General features: G+C 55.3%; 3 protein-coding genes and 1 long non-coding RNA gene across 5 annotated transcripts in view; 2 read left to right on the forward strand and 2 right to left on the reverse strand.

The window, feature by feature from the left end:
• Nucleotides 1-1010: 1010 nt before the first annotated feature.
• On the reverse strand, nt 1011-7418 carry LOC136022177 (multidrug and toxin extrusion protein 1-like). 2 transcript variants are annotated; one of them, XM_065695166.1, is made up of 18 exons: nt 7307-7418; nt 6851-7073; nt 6656-6757; nt 6403-6471; nt 5977-6125; nt 5818-5860; nt 5645-5689; nt 5187-5284; nt 4913-5010; nt 4286-4399; nt 4103-4170; nt 3738-3846; nt 3520-3595; nt 3372-3441; nt 2928-3060; nt 2496-2590; nt 1899-2046; nt 1011-1563 (listed from the first exon to the last, which is right to left on the reverse strand). In XM_065695166.1, the coding sequence occupies exons 2-18, from the start codon at nt 7019-7021 to the stop codon at nt 1343-1345; spliced, it is 1809 nt and encodes a 602-aa protein (XP_065551238.1). In that variant the 5' UTR covers nt 7022-7073; nt 7307-7418; the 3' UTR covers nt 1011-1342. The 2 variants fall into 2 exon arrangements, with proteins under 2 accessions (XP_065551238.1, XP_065551239.1); XM_065695167.1 differs by lacking the exon at nt 7307-7418 and having other exon boundaries at nt 1011-1527; nt 6851-7102.
• Nucleotides 7419-8245: 827 nt separating this feature from the next.
• Nucleotides 8246-17498, reverse strand: SLC47A1 (solute carrier family 47 member 1). The gene is made up of 17 exons (XM_065695168.1): nt 17341-17498; nt 15499-15600; nt 14978-15046; nt 14457-14605; nt 14256-14298; nt 13568-13612; nt 13098-13195; nt 12884-12981; nt 12528-12641; nt 12240-12307; nt 11863-11971; nt 11392-11467; nt 11007-11076; nt 10239-10371; nt 9764-9858; nt 9424-9505; nt 8246-9086 (listed from the first exon to the last, which is right to left on the reverse strand). The coding sequence occupies exons 1-17, from the start codon at nt 17452-17454 to the stop codon at nt 8851-8853; spliced, it is 1701 nt and encodes a 566-aa protein (XP_065551240.1). The 5' UTR covers nt 17455-17498; the 3' UTR covers nt 8246-8850.
• A 4105-nt stretch (nt 17499-21603) lies between these two features.
• Nucleotides 21604-23731, forward strand: LOC136022180 (uncharacterized). Its single transcript, XR_010616034.1, has 3 exons — nt 21604-21713; nt 22395-22537; nt 23504-23731. It is a non-coding gene; the product is annotated as an uncharacterized LOC136022180 (long non-coding RNA).
• Nucleotides 23732-24316: 585 nt separating this feature from the next.
• Nucleotides 24317-27891, forward strand: part of NXN (nucleoredoxin) — a 51143-nt gene continuing 47568 nt past the window's right edge. The window contains exon 1 of the mRNA XM_065694624.1: nt 24317-24675. Coding sequence (XP_065550696.1) covers nt 24358-24675 — 318 coding nt within the window. The 5' untranslated portion in view covers nt 24317-24357. The remainder of the gene's footprint in view (nt 24676-27891) is intronic.

Below are 27891 nucleotides of genomic sequence, written 5' to 3' on the forward strand. Positions count from 1 at the left end.
ACCCGCTTTCTCAGCCAGGATTGGGCTGTGTCATGCAGCTGTGGATGTGGGGAGGGAAGGGCAGACGTCAATGGTTGCAATGGAGCCTGGGTGTCTGGTTTGGTTAGGCAGGGCCTGCAGGCACAACTCATTGTGACTGAAAACCAAAAGACGGCTCCTGGGAAGCAGGATGAATTTCCTGTAATATTTAGAGTGCTGGAGCCCCTCCCATACAAAGAGAGGCTGAGAACACGGGGGCTGTTCAGCCTGGAGAAGAGAAGCTGCGTGAAGACCTCAGAGCAGCTTCCAGTGTCTGAAGGGGGCCTACAAGGATGCCAGGGTGGGACTCTTCATCAGGCACTGTAGTGATAAGAGGTGATGGGTTCAAACTGAAACAGGGGAAGTTCAGGTTAGATATAAGGCACAAGTTCTTCCCTGTGAGGGTGCTGAGGCACTGGCACAGGGTGCCCAGAAAAGCTGTGGCTGCCCCATCCCTGGCAGTGCTCAAGGCCAGGTTGGATGGGGCTTGGAGCAAGCTGCTCTAGTGGAAGGTGTCCCTGGCCATGGCAGGGGGTTGGAACTGGATGAGCTTTAAGGTCCATTCCAACCCAAACCAGTCTGGGATTCTATGCTTTTGTCATGTTGCTGTGAAGCCACAAAAAGGCCTTGCAGTGACGGGGTAGATGGATGCAGCCTGGCCCCAGGCTCTGCTTCCAGCCAGCTTCCCACTGAGCCCATGGTCCCGTCCATGTTCTGGCTCCTCAGGAGCATCCCTGTGAGCAGGGTGGCTGGTAGGGTTAAGGGTATCCCCTAGTCAGGTGTGCTGATAGCCTTTTACCTCCAAACTTGTAACCGAAAGCTCATCTTGAGCCTTGCTGAATAAAACTGTTGGTCTATAGTGAAGGCCGTCTATAGCAGGACAAGACCCATATCCCCCAGGCTCCCCCAGGGGCTGCAGCCACCAGCATCAAATGCTTCCGTGCTCCAGCCCAAGTCCTGCCCTCAGCCTGCACCCAAAGGAGCCAGCCCGCTGCAGCTGGGTTTGTTCTTTATTTGGCATGTCACGGAGCAGCAGTGGGAGCTGGGCTCTGCTTGGCAGGTGATGGCTGGAGCTGGAGCGGGTTACCCGCACACTTCAGTATGCATCGGGCAGCTGGGAGCAGTGCTTTGGGGGCCGGAGCAGCTGCAGGGCCTGTTCCTTGAGCGATGGCTGAGCAGATGCTGCCGAATGCTGACAGGGCCCCTTTGGCTCCCATGGGACAGGCGTGCGCTGGATTCTCTTGCTGGCCAGTCTGAGCTGTGTAAGTCCATCCCTCAGGAGAGGCTTTCACCTCTCCAAAGTCCCCAGAGTCCCTGGTGCGAGTCAGTGTTTGCTGGTTGTCAGCTTTATGACAATTCCGAGTGCAAGCACTGCGATGGCTGCCGCCACTGCCAGCCCACGCCGGATGATCAGCGCCTTGGTGATGGTGGCGGTGGCCGGAGGGGATGTGGCAGGGTTGGACTGCTGGGGCTCCAGCTGGTACGTTGGTCCCTCCGCCCTGGTGATGCCTGTGAGTATGACACCGTTCTGTGCATCCACTCCCGCTGCAAGGAGAACGGGGCATTGAGGGGTTTCCTGCGTGGGTTTTGTCTGAGGTCCTGAAGCACGTTACGAGCAGCACAGAGCATGGAGATCGCCAGCTTTAGACGGAGCTTCAGTCCACAAGGTAAGACCTGTGCGCATTGTCCCCAGCTCCAGGTTGTCCCCACACCCAACTCTGTCACCCTCCCAAGCCCAGCCTTGTAAGCACTGTTTATCCAGTAACGAAGGGCTCATCCCTGGCTTACGCGAATACTTGAGGACCCTTCCTGGACCCAAAGCCACCACTGCACCCAGTGCCCAGCTCCCCCATCCCACTGTGCCCAGCTCCTGGCCATACCTACACACCCCTGCACCGCTGTGGCAGGGGGGTAAGTGTGGGACACTGAGGCCAGCCCTGCACCAAAGGGAATTTCCTTGCAGGAGGGTTCAGGGCCTGGGTTCGGCTCCTCCATCGGTGACTGGATCACTCCTGCACGGTGCTGAGCCTGGTGGGGGGAACACTCCGGGTTTAGCCAGTGGTGCAGAAATGCCCACTGAGCAAAGCCAGCATGTCACCTCTCACGGGGTTAATCTGGCTGGAAATGGCACTGTGTAGCTGAAAGATGCCCGAAATGAGAGGTGCTGGCTGGGGCACAAGGTGATGCTGGGGGCTGCAGGGTTGAGGTAGCTTGGGTGACCCTGTCTGCTTTGTGCTTCGTGTCCCCAGCCAAAGGTGGCACAAGGTGCAGAGAGAAGGAGGCTGTTGAGTGTAGGAGAGAGCTGAATACAGTGGTCACAGACCACTGGGTTTTGCTGGAGACACTGGTTGACAGCCCTGGGCAGCCCTATCCCACAGGATCAAACCCATGATGCTGTCTCATCCCACTGCAATCCCAGCCCCACCACTAAGGACTTCCCCGCAGGCAGGGCACGATGCTGTGGGTGCACAGGTTACCTCCTCTGCTGCCTTCCTCCAGTCCATGCGGGAGATGTAGGTGATGAAGCAGGTACAGAGGATGGAGACGCAGACGAGCATGCTGAGCCACAGGCCTGTGAGGGTGAGCCAGGGTCAGCCAGGTCCGCAGCCGGAGCAACACAACAAGGGCTCATCTCAGGACAGTGAGTCACGAATGGATGTCACTGAGGTCAGTGGGGACACAGGGATGGGGTGCCCATGGGCGCTGCTGTGGGGCTGCCCAGCAGACCTGGCTGCTTTTTCCCAGTACAATTTAAAGCTCTCAGTAGTTGCAGGGGCCATCCCAGTCCACCCCATTGTGGCCAGTCCCCAGCAAGGCAGAAGAGGGTCATGGTGATCCATCGCTGGAGCTGGAGGGAGCTGCTGATGGGATTTGGGGCCATGCAGAGCTGCATGCCTGGGGGTTGGTACCTATGACACCGATCCTGGCCACGAAGAGCAGCACGGCTCCCAGGGGCAGCCCCACACCATAGTAGCCCACGGCGTTGAGGATGGCACCGAATTTCTGCTTGCCTATGCCTCTGAGCACCCCGCTGCAGGCACCCTGCCAGGGACAGGGACAGGGGCTGGGGCCAGAGCTGGGAGAGCCGCCTTGGCCCAGTCTGGGGCTCTGCCGCTGCCTGGGGTGAACCAGCTCCCTGCCTCTGCCCCATGACTTCCATGTCCCTGCTTGGTCCTGTGATCATCATCTTTTTATGCCCTCAGTGTTTTCTAAGGGGTGACCAAGCCCAGGAGCAATGCAGGGTCCTGGTGCTTGTGCTGGTGTTACCCACAGCCTGAGGGACCCTCGACCAACCAACCTGTGATGCTGCTGCTCAGCACCGAGACTCCCTACTGAAAATAGCAGGGACTTACACACATGGCTTCAAACAAGTGGAAGACAACGTAGACAGGCATGACCCAGGCCACCAAGTCAACAATCTCCCTGGGGACAGGGAAGAGACAACGATGGGTTTGGGGAATTGACCTCCATGCACTAAGGATAGGAGTCAGAGGCACTTACTTGTCCCGGGTGAAGATGTATCCCAGCACATCCTTCGTGGTGGCTAAAATGGCCCCCACAGCTATGCAAAGCACCCCTGAAAAACAGAGCAAAGTGCTGAGCTCAGGGGCAGCCAAAGGGAGAGAGGAGGGGGAGAAGAGGACACAGGGGACTGCAAATGCTCCTGCTGTGCCTGGAAGGAGCCCTGCAAAGGCTTCTGAGCCCGCTGATGGCCTGACCTGTGCAGACCAGGCTGGTGGAGGAGGATCTCTTGGCCGTGTCAACGTCGCCGGCACCCAGCGCGTTCCCCACCTGCACACTGGCGGCCGTGGCGAGCCCCAGGGGGATCTGAAAGCACAGGGCTGAGGCTCATGTGTGCATCCAGGTAATGAGGGCACCACAGTGACAGCGGAATGACCGCCCGGCAGAGAGGGGAACAGAGTTCAGGGCTTAAAACATCTCCATAAGAGGGATAAGGAGGACGGGGAGAGGCTTAAACAGAGAGGGAGAAGATTGGGATTTGCTGGAGCTGGTTTTTGCTGGGTGTTCTGCCCAGGACGGTGCCTATGGAGTCTGGTCTGGAATAACAACCCCCAGCCCTTACCATGAAAGCGACAACGGACACCTCGTAGATGATGGACTGGGCAGAGAGCTCTATGACACTCAGCAGGCCTGGGGGAGAGGAGAGGGGCAGCGCTGGATGTGGGTGCCCAGGGAAGAGCCGCAGCTCTGCTGCAGACACCGTCACAGCCTGTCAGCCTCCACGCAGCTCCCCCTCTCCGCTCACCTATCAAGAAGCTCCCGATTTCGTAGGTCCACCACTCGATGCACATCATGAGCATGCTGGGGATGGCCAGGGAGATGAAGCTGTCCCACTCCAGCAGGCACTCGCTGGACCAGCCTGCAGCGAGGAGAAACATCCCTGGATGGATGATCAGAATGGCCACAGGCTGCACCCTTGAGAGCACCCGAGGCAGCTGTAGGTGCCATTCCTGCTTGCAGAGCCACCAGGGCAATGCTCCTGAGCTCCATAGGACCTCCAGCAATACAGCACGCACAAATGTGCTCTGCTGATGCCATCCTGTGGGCCATGGAGTGGTGCAACTCTCAGCTCATTCCTCCTCGAGCGGTGTCCAAGGACGACCTCGTGCTTACGTCTGTGCTCATCCAGTCCGAACCCTATAAAGCCTCAGCAGAAAGTTTCACTTCCCCAGAACGAATGCTCCCTGCCCAGCGCGGCCCTGCCAGCGCTCACACGTGATGTGCTGCCGCCGGAGCAGCACCGTGTTACCGGGGTGCACCGGGCTGGGGTTAATATTTCACTGTCAGCACTAGCAGAATTCACTGCAGAGAAGGGATTGATAGAACATTGATGACCCCTGTGTAAAGCAGGAGCTGGGGGAGCTGCTCTTACCTCCCCAGGTCTTCACATGGAGTTTCCTGCCTATAATATACAGGAACAAGAAAATGGCTTGTGAATATTGAGCCACGGTGTTGGCCCAGGCTGAGCCCCTGCAGAGGAAACGAGAAGGGTTTTGTTGTCACCCTGCTCATGCCTCCCCGGCCTCCGGGTGCCAGAGCAGAGCCTGCCCCGTGAGTGCTGGATGTTGGTGCTGATGTCCCTGAGAAGTCCCATAGGCATTGCCAGGGGTGCGTTGGCCCCTCTTTGGGATGCAGGCGCTACTCACGTGATGCCCAAGCGGAACACGTAGAGGAAGATGCAGTTTGCAATCACGTTGATGATGTTGCCAATGACCCCGCTCAGCACCAGCGGCCACATGATCATCTGCAAAGAGGAGGAAATGGGGGCTCTGGTGCCTTCACAAAAGCTTCAGGAGAGAGGAGCAAAGGTCTCCACCAGCCCCACACTCAGCAGCTTTCCCAGCCAAAAAATAGCCTTGTGATGATGTTGCCTGCTTGGAAAACAACTGTGCTGGAGGTAAATCCCTGACATGGGGAAGTACAAAGGGAGGTCCATCAGGCAGGTAGGTACAACTGGCTGTGGGATGGGGTGATCCCCAGCGTCAGAGCTGCTCAGGGGAACCTGGGCAGTGGTGGGGACAAACACTGCCCCACACCTGGGAATGGTAAGCACAACAACCCCGGGTGCACGGTTGAAGGGAGCCCCGGGTGCTGCGGGACCGACCTGGTTCTGCAGGTATCTTGTTTCCAGGTTGTACAGAAACACCGCCTGAAAAGGAGGTTGTTGGATGAGACGAGGCCAGCACTGAGCAGGGGCTCTGTGCCGCAGTGGAAAATAGAAGCAGGCTGCCCAGTCCCCATGCGTGACCAGCATGCAGGGTGCCCGCAGGGACTCACCGGGAGAGCAGGGACAAACGCCATCACATAGCGCTGGGTTAACCTGGGGGATGCCAGAGGCTTGGTTAGCGTGGGGCGATGACCGTAGCCACCCTCCTGCAGCCCCGCTGTGCTGGGGAGGGGTGAGGCCGTGGTGCTGGGGGCACGGGACCACCGGACCTGGAGACCTCGGGGTCCTGGCGGATGAGGAGCAGGAGCTGTTCGATGTTGATGAGGATGGCACAGCAGGGGAAGCAGCAGAGCAGCAGGATGAGGGTGGCGCGCTGCAGGATCACCCCCACGCGCAGCAGGTTCTTGCTGCCATAGGTCTGCAGGGAGAGAGGGTGGCAGTGAGCTCTGCCGCAGCCACAGCACACCGGTGCGGGGTGGACAGGGACCATCGTTGAACCCTGACCACCACAGACTGCCCAAGAAGTATTTGGTGTGTCAAGGTAAGCACAGAGCTCCTTGTTATGGGATTGCCACTTGGGAACAGGCTTCCCCATCCCACACGTACAACTGGGGCTCTGTGCAGCGTCTGAGCAGCATCAGCCGATGCAGGACAACCCGGTGTCTCCAGGACAAGTGCCAGCTTCTCTTACCCACCTGTGATATCAGGGTGTCACATGCCGAAGACAAACCGTAACCTACAGAGATGGCAGTAACATTTATAACCTGGAAACAGGAGTTAAGAAAACAAAGAGCCAGTGTGAGCATTTGAGACTTTGAGGTAGGAAGAGGGGCTAAAAGGAAAAGAAGGAGTCTGAAATCTCCTCTGTCCTTGTCTGCCTCCGTTCCCGTATCCCGTCCCAGTGCCAGCGGGTGGGAGCTGGTGCCCGGTGCGGGGGCAGATGCTTACAGCGATGGCCAGCGTGACAGCGGCCAGCTCGACCTTGCCCAGGTGGCCACAGAATACGGAGCTGACGAGGTGTATGAGGAAGATCAGCAGCTGGATCAGGATCTGAGTGCGGGGAAGAGGAGAGGCGAAGGTCAGAGATGGAGGTGAGCAGGGGCGGCTGTGCTGGGGGGAGCCTTCTCCTCCCGGGGTCCTTACCAGCGGCCCCGCCAGCACCAGCAGCTTCTTTGTGTCCTGCCAGAAGTTATCTGGAAGCAGGAGCCGAAACCGGTGCCGTTTCTTCCCGCAGCTGCCCGGTGTGGGATCGCGCTGCCCGGTGGCCATGGCCTCACCAAAGCCGTTCTCCTCGGGGAGGTTCACCCGCTTCATGCCGCCGCTCTGCCAGGGCAGTGGAACGAGCCTCTCCTTCCTCACCCCGGCGCTGCGAGCAATGTGTAACCACGGAGGTGAACTTCAGCCGGGGCCGGGTGGGCTGACCGCGTGCAGTGCCGGCGGTGGGGCAGGGCAGGGCACGGAGCCGGGGGGCTGGTGGAGGTCCCGTGCACTGCTGCGGGCAGCGCAGAGGAGCCTGCACCCGGGACAAGGCACTTGCTGCCTGCCCTGGGCCAGCGCAGGGGCTGAGCCGTCCCAGATCGCCCCCAGGAGCCCTCCTACCTCCCTCCTGCTCCGCTGCGGCTCCTCTGGCTGGGGCGCTGGGGGATCCGTGGGTCCGTGCCTGCGCTCCCGTGAGCTGGTGCCGGCGGTGGCGGTGCCGCTGTGCGCTCGGCGCCTCTCACCGCAGCACGGCGGGGGCCAAGACAAGCCGCCCTCTTGGCTCCGGCTCTCGGCCTCGCACAGCAGCATCGAGTGTCCCTGGCACCATTCCGCAGCCAAATATAGTGTCCTGCCTTGTCCCGGGACAGGGGAGGCGGAGGGGAGCCGCTGCTGCGGGGCAGACCCCGCTGAGCTGGGCTCCAGTGCGCTAGGGAAGAGCGAGGCAGCTTCCCCCTCTCCCCAGGCTCCCATTCGAAAACCACTGGGATTCTGAGCAGGGCAGAGCCTGCCGCATCCTCCACCAATGTGGGCAGCTCAGGGTTGATGCCTGTTTCAAGCTCCTTTATGCCAGCCTTTATTATGTGTTTATTATCATTTATTATATCTTTTCATTCCAGGCACCCAGCACCATGTGCCAGGAGCATTGTGGGGTGGAAGGAAGGTGCTGTGCACCAGCTACATATGGGATTTACCTCCAGTGGCTGAGCATATGCCCCACAACCGCAGGTGAGACACTGGGACACATCCCAAGGGGCTCATTGGTAAGGGCAGAAGATGCGTAGACAGTGCTGCAGTGGTTGCATTGAGACATACAGCAGTTCCTTGATGGTTCTGTAGGGTTGTGCACCACACCACCCTCTCCCACTCAGCTCACAGGAGAATTGAAGGTGCACAAACCCTGTTTTTGTACCCAGAGCCAGCCTCAAACTGCAGGGCCAGGAGGCTGAGGCTGTGTCCTGTGCAAGCCCATTGTGCAAGCTGCACCGACCAGGCGTTCCTCTAACAGCTCAGTCACGCCAATGCCCAGGGTCATGCTCACACCACAGTAACAGCCCAGCGTTTACTCAGAAAACTTTATTGTATCAAAAGCCCACCTTACAAAAGTGCAAAGAGGAGTTGCTTTAGGCCCTGTGCCTGCCATACAGCAGGGAGAGCAGGGCCAGCAGCCAGCACCCAACGCCCCAGCAGCAGTCAGAGCAGCGAACCATGTTCCAACAGTATGGGCCTTTCCCTGCGCTGCTTCAACAAGTGGGCTCTGACACGCCGAGATACGGGCACAAACCGGTGCATGAGGAAACCTGCTCCAGGCAGCAAGAGCCTCTGCCACTAGCAAGTGACATGGACAAACGGCCGCAGGGAGCAGAAAACAGGATAGCAGCACAAGGTCCCTGTCTCCTTCCCCAGCCAGCCTCAGGATACATTCCTGCCTATCACAAGTGACATCCCAATGCAGTGCAGGAGAGGAACCAGCTCTCAAGCACCTTCTTCCCAGATGCTGCATCCTCACCCCCTTTAAGAACTTTGCACATGGGATAAAACATTGTGAGTTAACCAGAAACTGAGCAAAGTGACTCTTTACAAGGAATACCTCCCCGTGCACCATTCTCCTGGGACATCACCACATGCCCTCCTGCTCTGTGCACAGCTCCCCAGTGTCCCTGGTTCTATCCATTGCTGGTCAGGAGCCGGACCAGGATGCCCACCAGCAGGACAGCAACAGCAGTGGCAGCAGCCAGCACGCGGCGCATGATCAGAGTCCTCCACACCACCCTGGGAGGAGCAGGGACAGCAGCAGGCTCCTCCTGCGTGGTGAGCTGGTGGTCAGGTTGGCTCTCGCCTTCGATGATGCTCTCAGGTAGGACCACAGTGTCCACGGCATCCGTGTCAATGGAGATGTGGTCTGTGTAACAGAAAGGTGAGTGTTGTAGGGAAGCTGAGCTGCAAAGTGAGGACATCCCAGTCTGATGCTGCACAAGCACTAGGGACAGTCCCCTTTCCCAAGGCTCATGGACACTGGGACATGCCACAGCAATGTGGCTGGCAGTCCAGGCTCTTCCCCGGAGCAGCCAGGGTGGTACCAGGGTGTTTTGTACCCCATTACAAAGCACAGGGGAAGTGCCACTGGCCTGGGACAAGCACCAGGCATCTGGGCTTGCAGGACAGACACACTGTGAAGGAAAGGAAGGGCTGGGTGGAGAATTCGGGCTCCCTGCCTGTAGTCAGGCCCGGTCACATACCCACAGCAGATGTTTTGTTAGCAGCTGTGCCATTGGAGTTCACATCTTCCAGCTGTTTTTTCAGCCCAGCTCGGACTCGAGCCTGAAAGCACACAAAGATCTTTGCACTTCTCAGTGTGAGAATCTCCTGCCAGAGCAAGGATCTCCTGCCCAGCCAAGCAAACCTCTTCCTTCCACTCCCCCAAAGCAAGCACGATCAGCACCAAATTGCTCCTCCACTACAGGAGAGGGCCAGATCCCGTTTCACTTTTGCCTCCTCCCAGAGGGCTGGGGCATTGTACTGGGACAGGAACTCCCCTAACACCTTCCAAGAGTTACTAGAGAGAAGCACAGGTCTCACCTCTTCTGCAGCTTTCTTCCAGTCCATGCGCATGACAAAAGTGGAGAAGGAAAGGGCTTGCAAAGAGATGCAGATGATCATTCCCACCCACAGACCTGCAGCAATGGAAAGTTACTTCAGGAAAGGCCTGAGGAATGCCTGCTTTCGACAGCCATTGCCAAAATGCCCGAGGGCTTCAGTGGCATCAGATTATTGCCCAGTGTCTAACCCTGTCTGGATGGGAGAGATGCCCTGAGGGGCGGTGAGGGGAAACAGGGTGCTCCTATGCTGAGAGCAAGCCTGGATTTACTGGGCTGTCTCAGCCCTGATGTGATGGAGGCTACTCAGAAGCTGTCTCAGGTAAACACTTCGGTGTGCACCCCAGCCCCTAGAGAAAGACCCAAGCACAAAGGCAGAGCTCAAGGCACATGATTTGGCCCAGCAGAAGCAGTGCTGGCAGCTCATCCCGTGCCAAATGGAGGGAGGACGCACATACCTAACACCCCCATCTTAGCTGCAAACATCAGGGAGATGCCGATGGGCAGACCCATGGTGTAATAGCCGACAGCGTTGGCAATAGCACCCAGCTTCTGCTTCCCTGTGCCCCGCAGCACGCCGCCACACGTCGCCTAAGGAAAGCAGGCAGAGGAATCAATACACTGGACAGCATGTGCCGTGGAAGGTACCATCACGGGGGTATGGCACAGCCCTCTGCACAGGGGAACCCACAGCACTGTCCTGCAAAGCCAAGAGGGAACGAAGCCACATCACAGGGCACATGGCGCAGGGCTCCTCTTGTTCCAGGCGCGGGATGTGGAGCTGCCTGCAGACACTGAGGCATGCCAGCAGACCCCACAGTGCTTTCCATGCTGCCTCGGTCCCCTCCCAGGGACATAACAGGAGGTAACAGGATGAAATTACTATCTAACAAGTTGTGTGAGCACTGCCCTTACGTTGGGAGTACCTGGCATCTCTCAAGATCCAGCTTCTCACTCGTGTTGCTCTGACAAGATAGTAAAAAGCTAAAGCCTTGCCAGGGGAAAAGAGGGAGAAAGAACTGGGTTGCCTGCAGCAAAGCCAAAGGTCAACCACAAGCACAGGGGACACCGAGGTGCTACAGGTAACATAAACAGCTGCTTTGACAGTTATCAGCTTGCTTCTCTGTCTCATTTTAACAGATCAAAAGTGAGCTAGAGGCAGCTTTGCACTCTCCATTGTACCCCAACCTACAGAGAGGAATCGCTCCGCGTGCTGGAATACTCACTGCTGCTGCATCAAACAAGTGGAACGGAGCAAAGATGATCATCACTTTGGACACCAAGATAACGATCTCCCTGTTGAGAAGATGTACGTACTGGTCAGGGAAAACAGCACAGCCTGGTCCCAAGGGACTCTGGTTGTGGCACATTTCCCTCAGCCAGCCGCAGAGCCTGATCCCAGCCCATGAGACTTGAGTGGATGGGTGCAGCTTGGGTACCCCCATGGCAGTGTCCCAGTGCCAGAAACATCTGTGCTGCCCAGTGGGGAGGAACATGTTTGCCAGATGGGGGTTTATGAGCTCTACGTGTCAGCAGCTTCTGAGCAGCTCCTCGATGTAAATCACACCCTCCAAGAAGGTAGTAATACCCAAAAGAAAGCCGTTAACCTACTTGTCATTGGTGAAGATGTATCCCACCACATCCTTCAGGGTTCCCAGTAATGTTGCAACCACCACAGCAAAAACTTCTGAAAGAGAAAGAAATAGTCAAATTGCTTGCCTCAAGGACAGCAGGTCCTGCTCCTGACCCAGACCTTAGGGCTTCATGTGATGGGGACTGGGCTTGGCTGACCTCCAAGTGACACCACAGTAGAGGAGAAGTCTGTTTTCCTCACTTTCTCACCAGATACTCCCTCTACTTTCTGGAGGTGGAGGACACAAAGCTAAATTGCATTTTTAACTATCAAAGCCTTTGTACCAAGTTCCTAAGAGAAAAAGAGAAGCCAGGGTCTCACCTTCCCAAAACAGAGTGTCCAGACAAGTAGGTCTGGGTTCCTATGGGGAGTCCCCAGCCCTGTGAGAGGGGAACTGAACCATCTGCTAATAACTGCACTTTATTCCACTCTGCAGGACCCAGGCTGACCTGTGCATAGCAGGGCAGTGATGCAGGAGGTCTTGGCTTGCACCACATCCCCTGATCCCAAGGCATTGCCGACTCTGACGCTCGCAGCCACGCTGAACCCCAGAGGCACCTGAGAAGCAGGAGACAAGGAAGAGGTGAGTGGCAACAGAACCTGCTGCAATTTTCCTCTTCCCCAGTAGGGAATCTGGGGCAAATGGGCATTGCTGCAGCAAAGGGATTTTCCATCTGCAGCACACCTGGGGATGTACAATTGTTCTGCAGGCCTGAGAGTCATCACCTGCCTCATACCAACTCCTGCTTCCCTCCCAGCCTCGATCTTAAGGACCACCGTTTGGGGGCTTCCTTCCAGGCTGATCTTTTACACACCCAGCCCTTACCATGTACGCTGCAGAGGAGAGCTCATAGATGACAGACTGTGCACCCAGCTCCACCACACTGAGCAGACCTGGAAAAGATTCAGCATTTCCTTCACTGGGTGAGGATTCAACTCCTCCGTTGCTGACAAGAAGGCAGGGACGACAGGGTTCCCATCTAACATCCTGCAGAACCAACCCTGCATGCAAGGAGGCTGCCTGCAGGACACACTCAAGAGGCAGCCACCAGAGCACTTCCATGGCTGGAAGATGACCTGTTGAGCTAGAGGAAAAAAGAGGATTTGTACTCACCTGCCAAGAAGCTTCCAATCTCAAAGGTCCACCATTCGATACACATCATGAGCATGCTGGGCACCGCCAGCCAGGTAAAGGAACCCCAGTCCAGGAGACAGTCCTTGGACCAACCTGCAGTGAGGAGGTGAAGCAAAATGAATGCATGTTCTCCTTTTGCTGCTGTACTATGTTCTGTTCCTGAGACAGGATGACCAACAAGAATGTACTTGGAGCTACAATAAAGGCCCTGAGGACTTGGCTGCAGCATCTCCCTGCCTTGAGGGGATGGTAATCCCTTTGTCAGTTGCTGGTGACAGTGCCAAATCCTCAGGGCCAGATACTGGTATTTTGAAGGATCAAGCTATGAACAGTACCTCCCCAGGTCTCCACATGAATCTTCTTCCACCACACGTAAAGGAAGAGGAGAATGGCCTGGGTGTACTGAGAAACAGTGTTGGCCCAGGCAGAGCCCCTGGGGAGAGAGACAGGCAGGTCAGAGGGTGCTAGAACCAGGCACTCAGGACACCCCAGCCCCTGGCAAACCCCGGCACACAGGGAGAGGCTGTCACCACCTCTGCTCACACTTACACCAAGCCCAGCTTCAGTGCATAGAGGAAGAAGGCGTTCATGGCCACATTGAGGAGGTTGGCTGCAATCCCTGTCAGCACCTGAGGCAAAATGATGGCCTGGAAGCCAAGAAGGAACTTTGGAGTTTACTGCGCCAACACTGCCCAAGCCCCATCCAGCAAACACGGGGGAGACCTACAGCCGTGCCCAAGGAGAAAGCCTAAAAGGCAGCTCCTGTTTCAGGTAAAGCTGGATTGTGTTAGGCATGCAGAAGGGAGCTGCAGGGCTCAAGAACTGGTGCAATCAAAATGCAGAGCTGGGAGGTAGCAATGGGGAAATGGAGCAAACCAAGGGTGATTTCCATGAGCTCTTCCTGCCCTGCAGGGCTGGCTGGGGACTGTGCATCACACATTCCTCAGCCCAGCTCTCCCCAGATGAATTTAGATGCCAAGTTTTATGCACGTTCCAGAGCCTGGCTAGCTATACCATACCTGACTTAGTAAATATCTTGTCTGCAGCTGGTACAGAAACGCCGCCTGCAAGAGTCAAGACCCATTTCATCAGCACCACCACACTGATTCAACTGCCAGCTACCATTTAACACTCAGATGGGTCCTTCCCTCAGCTCGCCATGCTGCCCAACACCTTGCTCCTGCGCTCTGGTCTGCCGCCCAAAGCCAAGAGTAGCAAAAGGCACCTCCCATTCCCACTGGGAAGAGAGAACAGTCTCTAAATGGGAAATCTCCTGTGCTTCCTCATCAGCCTGAAGTGCCTGGAAGCCTTGGAGGAAAGGATTAACCCACAAGCCCTTATTCCCCAGGGGTACTACTCTGAGCCAAGGGCCCAGCAGCTACGAGTGTGTGTGAACAGCAAGCTGCAGGCTTTATCTCAGAGCTAAGAGCGGGCCCTGGAGCCCTTGGTTCCAATGTCCATCACTGGTTACGTGTTGTGCAGAGGTGTGGCCTGCAGTAAAAACCTTTGCACAGCAAGATGAAAGACTGCATGTTTGCTGGTCCAGCAGCTGCTGGCCAACGCACATCTGTTAAAGCCCAAGATCAAGGAGCACGTTGCAAAACCCTCACTATGCTGCTCTGTGATCCAAGCAGCAAAGACCCTTCCACCCTTCCCCTAATGTTACTGAGGGATGCAGAGCTTCTAACAGCTTTAGCAGCAACTCACAGGAAGCGCTGGAATAAAGATCATCACGTAGACCTGAGTTAACCTGGAAAGACAGTTGTTTCCTCGGTTAATAATAGAGCAAAGCAAGAATCAAGCCAAGCAGCTCGCACTCAAGCTCCACAGAGCCTTGATTCCAACACCACATGGCAACCCACCCACAGCCAAATGCCTCATCCAGAAGGGCTTTATCTGACTGCTGACCTGGAGACCTCAGGGTCCTGTCGAAGGAGCAGGAGGATCTGCTCAGTGTTGATGAAGAGTGCCCAGCAAGGGAAGCAGCACAGCAGTAGGATGAGGATCCCTCGCTGCAGGATGGTGCCCACCTGCTTCAGGTTCTTGCCACCATACGTCTGAGTCAGGAGAGAGGACCAAGGTGAGTGTTACAGGGAGCCAAAGGGCCTGGGCAAATGCTCAGGACCCAGGGCAGCAATGGGCTGATTAAATGCATTTCCCATGCCCTGCAGTGGCTAATGCCACTAATGCTGGTTGGGTGTAACTGGCTCTCAGGTGGATTGCACCATCCCTTTGCTACACAGGCATGACCCAGAGCTCCCTGGGGGAGCTGTAGGAAGGGAGCAGGCTCCAGCCAGTATATCTGTAGCCCCTGCTGTCTGGAAGCTGCCATCCTCCCACCCTTTGTGCCCAGATCACACTGCACAGGAGGTGAGACACCACCAATCAAACACCACCAGGCAGAAAAGAAAGGGGGAGCTGCCACTGACCTGGGACATCAGTGTGTCACATGCTGAGGCTAAACCAGAACCGATGGAAATGCCTGTCACGTTGATAACCTGGAGGAGAGATAAAGGACTTGGGATGCAAGGGAGGGTGCAGGTCACAGTTCTGCTACAAGTTTTTGGGAAGTTTTCTATTTCTCAGAATAACACGATCTTGTTACCCAAATAGTCTCTTCTCCCTTTTAGTGTGGAAAAGAATCCTCTAGCAAGGGATGAACATCTAAAGGGCCACAAACAGTGCTGCTCCTAGCCACATGTGCACACCCAGGTCTAGTGGGTCCAGACAGCTGGGCACAAGATCCAGCCCCCTGCCCCCTTGGACAGGCACAGGTGCCCACTGCTCCATTCCCATTTCCTGCCCCTGCTCAGGGCAAAAGGAAGAACAGCTTGGTGGATGGAATGCTTGCACAGGGTCCTCACACGTTCCTAGAGGTTTTGGTTTGGGTTTTTTTCCTCTTTTTTTACAGTGACACATAAATCATGTTTGAAATCAGAGTAATACGTACTGACACGGCCAGCGTCACGGCATCCAGCTCTGCTTTCCCCAGGTGGCCACAGAAGATGGAGCTGACCACGCTGATCAGGAACCCCAGCAACTGGGCGACAAACTAGGATGGGAAGAGAAGGAGATGGTGAGATGAGGACCCATTAGCACTTGAGGAGCACCACCCCTGCCCCAGGAGTCAACCATGAACAGGCAGGTTTCCTACTGCTTGTAGGCTCTGCCCTCCTGTCCCTGCTCACCAGCACTGCTCAGGTAGAGGAGTCGACTCTAGAACTGTCAGTGACTTTGTCTTTCAAAGCAGACCTCTGTGGTATGTTGGTGCTACACAGCCAATCTGCCCGATGACCTTGCTTATGTGTGGCTTAACAGCTTCACTAGAAATCCTCTTTTCCAGGATGAGGGATGCATAGAGAGGGAACATAAAAACTCCCAATGCTTTTCCACACTGCTGTACAACTGTGGAAAGCTCTCCTCCCAGACTGCAATGTCCTCTCCCCCTGGAGGGACGCCAAGTCCAGCTTCTTCCTCACCAGGGGCTACAGCAAGGCCTAACAATGCTGTAGCAGGGATTGCACTCCAGACCTCATTTCCCCCGAGCAAGAGGATGGCCTCCTTACAAGCATCCAAGGCAAAGATTCATGGCACAGCCAGAACCAGATGGTAGGAATTAGAGATATTTATACCCACTGAGGGGTGGGCAAGGCTGGGGACCATCCCCACGGTCTGCTCATGCTCCTTCCCACCCAGCAGCTGACAAGCCGAGAGTCCAGCACTGCTGGAGAACCAGCTCCTATGGGCTCAGAGGGAGAACAGAACAAAACCTTCTCCTGCCCTCCTGCCAGGCCCAGGCATGTCTGACCTGCTGCTGTGAGTAATGCCCGCAGGAGGGGTCTGTACCTCCCTGGTTGTTCCAGTGCAGGGATTGATGTGAAATTATCATTCACTAATGGCAGCTGTAGGTTTGGTTTTGAGGTTATCCGTGCACACAAAGAAGCGGGCTGTGCCACAGGGGGAATGGTTGAGAGAACTGAGCTAGTGCTGGTACGTTCAGCCACAGAAACGGAAACCCATCTGTACTTCCTCTGCTGCCTGATCACAGCAAGTCAGTGCTGTGATGTCAGGGAGGACATCTCCGGGAAGTTCACAGTTGGTACTTATTTACAAGGTAGAGCAGAAGACTCAAAGCACGCAGCTTCATGTGCAATGAATTCAGACTGGGGCTGTGGTGCACGCTCCCCAAAACGTGCTCAGTGCTGCACTGTCCATCCCTGACTGTCGAAGGACGCATCTCCCTCCAGACAAGCAGCACTCCAGGGTGGACTTCAGGACCATTGGGTACCTCTGCACCCAGAGTCTGCTGAAGGGCCGGCCAAGGAGCTGGCATCAAGCAAAGCCACCTGCTGTCACCCACGGGGCACATGGCAGTGCCGGGGCTGCACCCTGGCTTCACAGGGTCCCCTTCCCCAAGTCCACTGCTCTTTCATAGCCGCGCGGACCGCGCTGGACAGCACCAGGCACTCCTGTGGCGAAGCGGCAGCACTCAGATGGCAGTTAAGGAATAAATGGTGGCATTCGCACCCCCTTCAGCAGCGGGCACCGGGCCGCGGAGCCGGGCCGGGGGCTGAAGGGAAGTGATGCAGGGCTCTCCCCGCCGGGCCTCGAGGTCCCCAGCTCAGCCCGGGCTGGCCGGGGCACGGCGCCGGGCTGCGGGTGCCTGAGCCCCGCTGCGATCCCCGGCCCCTCGCCGCAGCACCGCGGCCGCTCCCCCCCCCCCCCCCCCCCCCCCGAGCTGGCTCCGCTCCGGGCCCGTCCGCGCCCCCCGTGCCGCCGCCCCGGCTCTCACCACGGGCCCCGCCAGCCGGGCCAGCTCGCAGCTCTCCGTCCGCACGCCCGCGGGCAGGAGGCGCCGGGCGCCCCGCAGGCACCGCGCTGCTGCCGCCGCCGCCGCCGCCGCCATGGCCCCAGCCACGCCGCTACGGCCGTGCCGCCGCCCGCCTTATGCGCCCGGCTGGGGCCGCCTCCCCGCCCGCGGGGCCGCCGCTGTGGGCGGTGCGGGCCGGCTCGGGAGCGGCCCAGTCCTCGCCGTGCGCGGGGTTAGGGCTTGCCCAGCCCTAAAGCAAGCGGTGGGGTCCCCTGCTCTGTGCTCGGGCTGCGGGTCGGGGACACCCCGCGGGCAGGCAGGAGCTGGGGATCCCCACACGTGTTGGCCAGAGCCAGGGCCCGCCGTGCGGTTGGGGGGGGAAGGGGACCCCCCAGCGTGTGTTGTTGAGGAAACTGGGGGTTGGTTTTGGCAAAGAGGGGACCCCTCTGTTTGGTAGCTGGTATCTAAATCCCTTCTACTCATTGGTTATGGGATGGGGACCCCCGGAGGTTGATTAGGGACCAGGGGCTCGCCAGAGACCCCCACCCCAGGTGGTGGTTAGAGGCTGTGGACCTCCTTGTGGGGTGATGGCTTAGGACCTGCCATATGCTGGCTGTGGGCTGAGTCCCCTAACACAGGAGCCTGTCAAAGGCACATCCTCCAACACTCAGGGGATGCCCCCTCTGCCATCAGCATTTCAATAATGGTGAGGGGCAGCTTGCTCTGGGAAGCCTTCTCTCTTCCATCCACCCACCAGCACCTCATGAGCTGGGGATGCCCCCGGAACCAGGGATTCCCCCCACAGTGCCGAGGTGCTGCTGGCAGGGTGGGAGGATTTGAAGGGGGGGCTGCTGGACCCCAACTCTCAGCTGGGGTGTTTGTATTTGTCCGGCATCTGGCAGGAAGGTTTGGTTTGGATGGAATGTGGTTGTAACAGGACTGAAATTCCACCTAAGTGCAGCTGCTTGTAACCAAGAAGCTGTAACCAAATCTATTTCTAATGCGTGGAAAGTTGCAATGGAAAGCAGGGTTTGGTTCAGCTGTATAAATGCTCCCCTGGTGCCTTATAGCTGTGCAGTCACCACCCAGAAATGTAAAGTATTGTTAATATTCCACTTACTCTCTTGCTCCCTGGGGTACAATGTGACGTTGTGAAGTACTGTGTAGTAGTGGTGGTGAGTCACAGCCACTCTGGTTTCATGTGCCATAATGAAACTAGGGTATCTCAGGACAAAAGAGTGCCTGCCGCTGTGGCAGCCTGGGCTTGAGCTCTCCCTGATTTTGGTGGTAGTTAAGGGGGAAAGAGCAACTTGCAAAGCTTACCTGAAGCTGTTTCTTCAAGAAATGCATGTTTCAGCATAGCCAGAGGGTTTTATTCACAGACCACTGAAACCTTCTCACAAATGAGGAAAGAACAATGTAACGTTCAGTGTGAACATGTTTTAATTTTGAAACAGTTCCTTCTTCCTTTGGTGGTGTTCACATCACCATGACCCACCCTGGGGGGCTCAGGCCACCCTGCTGTGCTTGGCAGTGGGCATAGATTGAGCTCAGGTGAACACTTAGGGCATACAGTGTGCACATCACTGCTCCATCTTCTGAAGGCAGAAAATAGACTGGAGAAATGCAAGGGAAGGTGTCACTCCAGTCTCATGCTGGGTGAAAGCAGCAAGGGTCACTGGTGTTTGCTTTAAATGGCATGGCTTTGTGCAGGGCTTGGTGAGCTGGGGAGGATGTTTTACCTCCCCTGGGCAGAGCAGCAGGCAGCTGGGTGTACGTGCTGCCTGCAGGATGGTACTGCAGTGGCAGCTATGAAGAACTAGAAGTAGTTAGCAGAGAACAATGTGTGTCCTCACTGTTGTGTGACTGTGGCCAGTGAAGGCCAGAGGGTTCCTGCAGTGCCATTATCTCATGTGGAGGCAGGAGGGAAATGATAAGGCTGAGACTGTGCCATTCATGGCCCTCTCACACAGCACAAGTGTGAGTCCCTTTGGAGTTTACTTGTGACCTTGGTAAGATCAATACGTGGGTCTGGCAAAGAGGAGGCAGAGAAGCAGGCAGAAACCTGGGGAAAAGGACTTTGAAAATAATAAGCCCTATCGCTTCAGGCGCAGGGGAGAAATGTTACCTCCCAGGAGCCAGGTACTGGACAACAGAATACACATGGAAGAGTTGTGATTGAAACCCCTCTTGTGTTTTGCTGCTGGTGTTTGAAATCAACTCTACTTGCTTTCAGAAGAGGTGTGTTGTGTTTCTGTGGTGACATATGGATCCCAGTCTTGCTGGGAAGCAGCAGAACAGGACCTGGTCTGATGTGCCCTGTGGTCTCCTCTGTCACTGGTGCATCAGCCCTGCCTCTGCTTCTGCCTCCCCACTCTCAGATCAGCCTGTGACTGTTGAGGGGGATGTAGGTCGGTGCAGACTTGCAGGCTGAGCTCTGCACTGGTGCTGGATGCTGTGACACCTTTGCTCCTGTGACAGGGATAAAGGTCCTGCCAGCTGCCCAGTGAGATGCGATGGGGCTCATCTGCTGGCACTCCCAGAGGGATGGGAAGGGTCAAATGTACCACAGGCTTCACACGGAGCTGCCCTCAGCAATCCGGATATTGACAGTATTGCGACACCAGTTAGAAGAATTTGAAGGGTCAAATTCCTTCAGAGTGTAAGATCGTTGAACTGGGCCATTTTAGACCTTGAGTGAATTTGGGGCAGTGTTTTGGAAGGCTGACACCTTAACACAGACTTGTTTAAAGGAGTTAATGTGTGACCAGCTACAAACCCTCTAGAGCAGGCAGATGGCAGCCCTGTTGGAGCTGGTTTCAGCAGCTCCGGTGATGCCGATGTGAATCCAGAAGGAAGCAGCTGAGGGGAGAAGACTGCAGTTGGCTTGCATCATCTGCAGAGCAGAATTAGGCCCTTTTTCTGCAGGTTGCCAGCAGGATGAGTACCCAGGGCTTTCTCTAGATATGGATGTCCATATTCTGAAATGCAGCCAACATCCTGCTACTAAAATAAACCCCACAAATGTACCGTGTCTGGAACCATTGCGATTAAGAGCCACCAAATAAGAAAACTGTCAGAACACAATGGATTTATGTCAACCGCTCAGCTGTTTGAAGAGTGTCCCTTTCTTTTAAGAGACCTTACTGCTGGCTGATGTCCAGATACCATGGAAAATCCACTCCCCTCTGTACAATGTGGAGTTCAGAATACAGCTATATTAGAAAATAAAGAGCCTTTTGCAAGTAAATTGGGTTTTATTTAAGTGCCATACCACAGGATCAGATGATCAGAGTGGATGCAGCACAGGGATTTGCGGTTTGTCAACACCAAGAACAAACCTGAACAGCCATCTTCCGATAGCTCCCCTTGTGTGATGATCTGACGATGAAGAAAGTGACTGTATTCTGGAGTAGTAATTGCATTAGCAAAACATGCCAATGATCTTACACTGTAGTGACCCTTACTGCAGGGTAACCTCTCTAATGGGTAACAGAGGTGGTTTTTCTGTTTAATCCCATGGAAGTGTTCTCAAGTCCATCCTGCTGAGTGACATGGCTTCCTCAGACCCAAGAGAATTGGTGTTCCACTGTTCCCTGTGTCTCCAAGGTATAATTAATGTTCAGTAATGTAAAAAACCATAATGACTAATAATGTTTTACAATGGTGATGGTTGGTGATGCAGCTGCTGCACTGGAGCCGTTACAGGACCTGCAATTGCACAGCTGCCAGAAAGCCTGAGCTCAGGAACAGGCAGTTCTCAGCAGTCTCTAATCATCCTGGGTGTTCTTATTGCCCATAACCTCTGTTTTTTGGCATGGACTCTGACATGAACAGGACTGTTCCCACCATTATTTGTCTCAGCTTGCTAGTCCAGACATGCCTCTGTAGGAAAGGTTTATAGGGAAGCATGAAACTAATGTTTATAATGGACGGGTTTTGTCCAAAAGGCAGTTGCCTGCTTAAAAAAAGAGGCAATGAGAAATCTAGTGTCTCAGTGGCACCAGCAAGCCTGGCAGGGCCTCCGTGTCTCTCTGCACTGCTGCCCATCCGCCGCTGTGTGCTGCTGCCTGCCTGCGCCATTGCAGCACTGTGTGAGCTGGAAACTAACCTGGGGCTCCTTCTATGTCCTGGAAAGCTGCCTTCCCAAAAATTGAGTCTAATCAGCCTGCTTCTCTCTTCTGTTGGGAAATAAGAGATTTCTTTGATGGCTTCCTTTGTGCTGTAGCTTCAGGGTAACTCAGCTGCTGCTGTTTAAAAACCACCCTGAGCATACAAGTGAAAGGTCCTGCACCTGGGCTGGGGCAATACCAAGCACAAATACAGGCAAAGCTGGACCAAGAGCGAACCTGAAGGTAAGGACTTGAAGGTGCTGGTTGATAAGAAGTTCCCCATGGCCCGGCAGTGTGCACTTGAGACCAGAACCCCCCCAGAGCGTGCACAGCAAGTAATGGAGGGGATTCTCCCCCTCTACTGCGCTCTGAGGAGACCCCGCCAGCAGTCCTCAAGCTGATGAGCGCCCATACCCGCAGCTCGGTACTATCGGCTTTGGGCAGAGGCTTCCCCGGTGAAGCAGCACGCACGACCCCAGCTCCATGGGCCATTTCTGCTGCCGCCCCTTGGGCTGCGGTACCGGGCTCCGGACTCGCTGTGCGCGGCCGCCTCGGCAGAGGGCGCTGGAGCTCCGCGGGTCCCGGTGGAGCCTCGCCGGCGGGAGGGTGCAACGGGAGCGGGCCCGGGTCCCCTTCCAGCCGTGCGCGGAGGTGAATTTGTTGTGTTCCGCGTCGGCCAGAGCCTGAGGAACACTGGGAGGGGGGAACGCACATCCAGGAAAATCCAAATATTTGGCAAATTCTCGGTCAAAATATTTACTAGATAGTGAAAAACACAATATATACTCGTCAAAGGGGATGCGGTGTGAAAAAGATGACTTGGGATGCATTGGAGTTAGGGAAATGCAGATTGGTGCTGCCTTGTAGAGACAAGAAACTGCTTATTAAAAACCCTGTGGTGTTGTCCTGGTTCTCTAATTCCAGTGTCCCAAGCTGGCTCTCAAATGGGCATCCCGAATCCACGATTCTACTGCGCACAGCCAAACATCCCCCATCAATGAGAGCCCTGCAAGTGTTTGCGTGGTTTAACCTCAGCCTGGTCACCCCACTCACCATGATGTTGTTTGGTAAGAAGAGATCCCTCGGTCTATTTTATTGTTCTTGAAGAAATGCTTTTAACTTGTTGTGTACTTCCGAGCATCTTAGTTCTGCTTTCTTTGCTAAAAACAGGGCCAGCCAAATTCACTGCAGACATGAATACTGTTTTTACAAGAGAGTATTTATATTGCCATATGGGTTGATTGAGTTCAGGGCTGCAGACTTAAAACCCTGCCCTGAAGAGCCCAAATACTTAATTAAGGCAGATAAGGCAGGACAAATAAAAACAAGACAAAACTCCTCTTGCTTTGAACCTCCTCTAGGGAGCAGGTCTTGGCAAAAGAAAAGAGAGATTGTAAAGCTGTAGTAATAATAGTAATGATAATTAATTGTATTTATAAAGCGTCCCCTAATGGCTCTGGATGCTAGACAACGATTTTAAGTACAACTGAAAGCAGCAACAACAAAAAGCCAAATAAGGAGGTGTTGTAAAAATAAAGGTGTTTTTTACAGCAGCAGATCTCAGAGTGCTGCTTTGAGGCTCTTGCAAGAAGTACCTAGAGGAGGTGCCCAACCCATGCACACCCTTTGCTCCCCCTGTGTTTCTGCAGTGCCCATGGAGCTGTGCATCTCTGGAGAACACATATGGATGCTCCAAACCAAAACCTCCCAAACTTGAGCCCCAAACCCATACTCTGTTTTCACACTTACATGTTTCTTGGTGTGTTAGAGTGGAGAATACGTGTTTGCATGCTGAGGTGTTTTCTGGTGAGGACAGGCAGGTCAGGATCTGCAGCATGGACACGCAGACATCAGTGTGAGGTGGCTGAGCCACAGCGAATTCTGCAGGCTTGCAGATTACAAACTTTGATTGCCAAGAGCAAACACATTTTAAAGCCTGGTTTGCATGTCACCATCTAAGCTTTATTTCCTTGCTGTATTCCAGCCAGCCAGACGGTGTAATTCAATGCAGCCAAATTTCCTCGTGTTTACAGTTCTGGATTGGCTTTCGGGATTTTCCTGCCTGCCATTGATAAGGGCAAACATTACATTTACAATGGAGCTTGAAAACAAAGAAGGAAAACGCTCTAGTTCTGCAGGCTTTGCTCTACCCTTGCTGACCCCCAGAACTGCCAAGGCCACCACTAAACCATGTCACTGAGGGCCTCGTCTGCACTGTTTGTGAACGCTTCCAGGGCTGGTGATTCCCCCACCGCCCTGGGCAGCCTGTTCAATCCCTGAGCACCCTTTCCGGGAAGAAACTGTTCCCAATACCCAATCTAAACCTCCCTTGGCACAGCTTGAGGCAGTCACCTCTTGTCCTATCGCTCGTTACTTGGGAGACTGACCCCCACCTCACTACAACCCCCTTTCAGGTACTTGTAGGGAGCAGTAAGGTCCCCCCTGAGCCTTTTCTTCTCCAAACACCCTCAGCCGCTCCTTTGTTTGCGCGGGGCAAGGCGAGCTACTGACCCTCAGCCATGGCAGCGGGACGGCGCGCTGAGGCAAGGCCTTCCCTGCCCGGGTGGGCACCGGCCATATCCCCCGCCATCCCTCCTGCCATCCCTCCGCCGGGCCTTGCATGGGCTCAAACCTGCGTGAGGCCCCCGGGGGCTTGACCCACGGCCTGGGCGCTGAGGGCCGGGCTGGCCCATCCCGCGTCTGGGGAGCCGGGGGGAACCGGGCCGGGCCGTGCGGGGCGCAGGGCGGCGCTGCCCGAGGCGGAGGCGGGCGCGGGGCCGGGCGGAGCGGTAGCGCCCCCTGTCGCGGCTGCGTTGGTCTGTGCCGGCGCGGGCAGCGGCGGGCGGGCGGGCGGAGCGGAGCGGGGAGCGCAGCGCAGCGGGGCGGGATGGCGGGCGCCCTGTCGGAGGTGCTGGGAGAGGTGCTGGTGGCCGCGGACGGGGAGGAGGTGGCCGTGTCGGCGCTGGCAGCCCGCGGGGTCTCGCTGGTGGGGCTTTACTTCGGCTGCAGCCTCGGCGGCCCCTGCGCGCAGCTCGGCGCCAGCCTGGCCGCCTTCTACGGGCGCTTCAGGGGGGAGGCGGCGGCGGCCGGCGGGCAGCGCCTCGAGATCGTCTTCGTGTCGGCCGAGCAGGAGCAGCAGCAGTGGCAGGAGGCCGTGCGGGCCATGCCCTGGCTGGCGCTGCCCTTCGCCGACAAGCACCGCAAGGTGAGACCGCCGGGCCGGGCCGGGGGGGGACACGGCGCGCCCCGGGCTTTGTCTGGGTCCGGCGGGGCTCGGCCGGGGCCGCGTGGCGGTGGGCGCCTTCCAGAAAGTTCCCGGGGGGACCCGGAGCGGGCGGTGGGGGGGGGGGGGGGGAGCGGCCGCCGTCCCGCTGGGGCGACGCCGCCTCGCCCGGCTGCTCCGGTTGCCGGGGCCTGCAGCGCCGCAGCGGGCGGGGAGATGCCGGCGGCTCCGTGCGAGGAGCGAGGGGAGGACCCCGGCCTGGGGGTGCCCGTCGGCATCGAGGGGTCCCCTCAGGGGAGCGGGGACGGCGGGTGAGGGGTGCGAGGAGCCGCTCCTCGGGGCTGGAGCGTGGCACCAGGGCTGAGGAAAACGGGCCTTGGCGTGGACAGGGTGCCCGTGGGCTCCTGCGGGGGTCTGGGCACAGGAGGGGGCCATGGCCAGCTGCGGGAGGACGTTTGGTGGTTGAGGAGCGAGTTGGAGCCCGGCTCGTCGCGGAGCTGCCGGGTGAGTTTGTGGGATGTCGTTTGCTGTTTTGTCTCGTTTAGCACGCAATCCACAAGTTACAGCTCCTCATCTGGAGAGTTGAATCTGAAAAGCAGATAACAGACAAAAAGCGCTCTGTAAGACCCAGGCAGGGAAGGCTGTGAGGGGCAGGAAGGCAAAGGCTGGGCTTCCCGATCGCAACAACCTCGAAACGTTGGTAGTTTAAAAGAACCAAGCACAAGCCCCTCTTTACAAACCTAATCTCTATCAGCTATCGAGTACGAATTAAAAAGATGGTGCCCCACAGTGCCGTTTCTAAGCGTCTTTCTGGCTGCTGGTCTGAGCGAAGTGGACGGGCATTGGCTCAGTGCTTGGTAAACTCTGCTTCAGCAGGGATTGGGATGAAGTCGGGGCCAGGGGGTGGCTGAGCCCCCTCGGGCGTACCCTGTGTATGGGATCTGCGAGGCTGTGTCGGCAAGAAAGGGACAATTTCTTCCTGATCGTGGCTCTGAACCCTCCTCTGCCGGCACTTCGGAGTCATTTAAGGAAAAGCTGACAGTCTTAGGGCTGCGCCGGTGATGTCCTTTCTGCTGGGAAGAGGTGTATGTGGGTTGAAACCCATATGGCTTTTCTTTCATTTGCTGCAGGGTTTTGGTCCCTTAGCCCCTGCAAAAGCTCTTGTGTGTTTAATGCTGTGTACCTGAAGGATGCTGCTGAAGGCCCTCTGTCACTTAAGCGCAGATACTTCTAACGGAGAGCTTGCATGAGTGGTCACAGGTTGGAGCCTGAGATCAGCTTCATTAAAAAGGGGAGTTGCAAGAGAAGCTTCGTCCTTCAGAGAAATTACAGTTTAATTCCAGTTTCTTTAAACACAAACCCTCTTCCTGCAGGGACTTGAAAAGACTGTGGTTCCAATTAGTAGCTGGCCATTTCCCTACGAACATTTTGGATTATTTAGGTGGTGGGGCTTTTGCTTGACATATTTGCTTTAAAAATTCCACTGCAATGTAGTTGAATGGTTGGGAAATCATAGAAGTGGGTGGCAGCATTCATTTTACATGCCAGCCAGTACTTCCATCTATTAGATTGCAAGAAAACATGAAATAAAAAGGTTATGGGGTCTTAAACTCTTATTCCAAGAAGCTCTGAGTTAATTTCAGGATTATTTTTGTGCGCAGTGTAAAGTAATTGAAGCTCGTGCTGTATATTTTCAAAACTAAGCAGATGTGATATGGCTTTGGAGGAAGCTTAATCTGTGGATAACAGAGAACCTATTTGTAAGTTATAAGGGCAATTATGTCAGGATATCAGATTTCTAAACAGGAGATTTATAACTTGTAGTTCAGGCACTTAGAAGTTCCCTTGTATAATAGGCTGGTTTTTAAATAGTTGGGTTAATGACCTGACTCTCCATAAAAGCACAAACTTTTTGTTTTTCAGAAACATGCCAGCAGAGGCTGGGAATGTCCAGCGTATGTTCTGTACCTCCTGGGCTTAATTTGCTTTAAAACAAAAGCGTTAGAAAAATGTAGGCAGTCCTTTTGAGTTATGGTTCTTTTGCACTAAAGGCTGCTCCTAAATCTGATGGGAGGCAACCCCCAGAGGATTATACAGATTGATGGGAAGAAAGGGGTCTTAGAGATACAGGGTAGAGACGGGAGCAGCAGCCAGGGAGCTGAACTCTGTCCCTTAGCTCTCAGCCCCTGGAGGTTGCAGAGCTAGCATCCTTGGAGGTTTTGGGGGCTTGGCTGGGCAAAGCTGTGCCTGGCAGGGCTCAAAGAGTTCCAGAGGTCCCTTCCAGCCAGTGCTTCCCATTGTGGGTTGGTTACCTAATCTACTGAGGATGTGAAAGCTTTGGGGAGATGGCTTCTTATCGCATATTGGCTGTAGATCACTTTTATTGCTCAAAATTACTGAATAATATGGCTGTTACAGTCCTGTTTTCCTGCTAAAACACGTATCACTGTGCACATTGTCTTTCCCAGGTGTACTTTGGTTTTTTTAACATTTTTTTCTTCCAAACCCTGAGCATCAAATGTAGGTCTTAAAAACCAGCCTCCTTTCCAGGCTTGCAGTAAAATTCCCACACTCCTAAAAGTAAAATTGCCTCTTGCTCTCATGGTTATGGTGAGATGAGTATGAGTTGTCAAAGAAAACAGCCACTCTTCATTGAATGCTTCAGTAACTCAATAATGCTGGGGTGCAGTTACTGAGGACATAACAGTCTGTGCATCTTGCAGCGACCAGTTGAATTTGAGTAACTTTACCATATAGCAATTTCTGTCTCCAAACCAGTAATAAAAGAAAGCAGTACAAGTCAGCAAACATCTGGACGTGGGGAAAGCCTTTGATTAATGAGGATGATGGCATTATGCCTCCGTCTGAGCCACAGCCAGCCATATTACTGTGGTTATTTTTCAAGGACAAACTCATAATGTGCCAAATGAGATTGGAGGCCTTTACCTTGTGATAAACAGCCCTCGATTAAGCTGTTCAGCCCTGGATTTGGGTAGCTGTACGTAACTGTTGATAATTGATCTGTTTTCCAATAATGCTTGGCATTGCTGAGCAGAACGTGAGGGAGAGAGGTTGCTCTGTGTCTTTGTTTCATTTGGGGTTTTGGTTTAACATTACCCTGTTGTTATCTGCACGAACATCTGCTCAAGTTCTGGAGACTTGATTTAATAATAGCTTTAATTCCTGATTACTACTGAG

Source organism: Lathamus discolor, chromosome 14 (assembly GCF_037157495.1).
Source record: "Lathamus discolor isolate bLatDis1 chromosome 14, bLatDis1.hap1, whole genome shotgun sequence".
NCBI classification, from domain to species: Eukaryota; Metazoa; Chordata; class Aves; order Psittaciformes; family Psittacidae; genus Lathamus; species Lathamus discolor.

Coding starts and splice junctions, on each gene's coding strand:
- LOC136022177 (XM_065695166.1), bottom strand. CDS start 7,021: ATGAAGCGGGTGAACCTCCCCGAGGAGAACGGCTTTGGTGAGGCCATG. Junction 5,011..5,186: donor GTGTTCCGCTTGGGCATCAC/GTGAGTAGCGCC, acceptor TTTCCTCTGCAG/GGGCTCAGCCTGGGCCAACA. Junction 4,171..4,285: donor AATCGGGAGCTTCTTGATAG/GTGAGCGGAGAG, acceptor CCTCTCCCCCAG/GCCTGCTGAGTGTCATAGAG.
- SLC47A1 (XM_065695168.1), bottom strand. CDS start 17,454: ATGGCGGCGGCGGCGGCGGCGGCAGCAGCGCGGTGCCTGCGGGGCGCC. Junction 14,299..14,456: donor CAGGACCCTGAGGTCTCCAG/GTCAGCAGTCAG, acceptor CTGTCTTTCCAG/GTTAACTCAGGTCTACGTGA. Junction 9,087..9,423: donor TAACAAAACATCTGCTGTGG/GTATGTGACCGG, acceptor TCTGTTACACAG/ACCACATCTCCATTGACACG.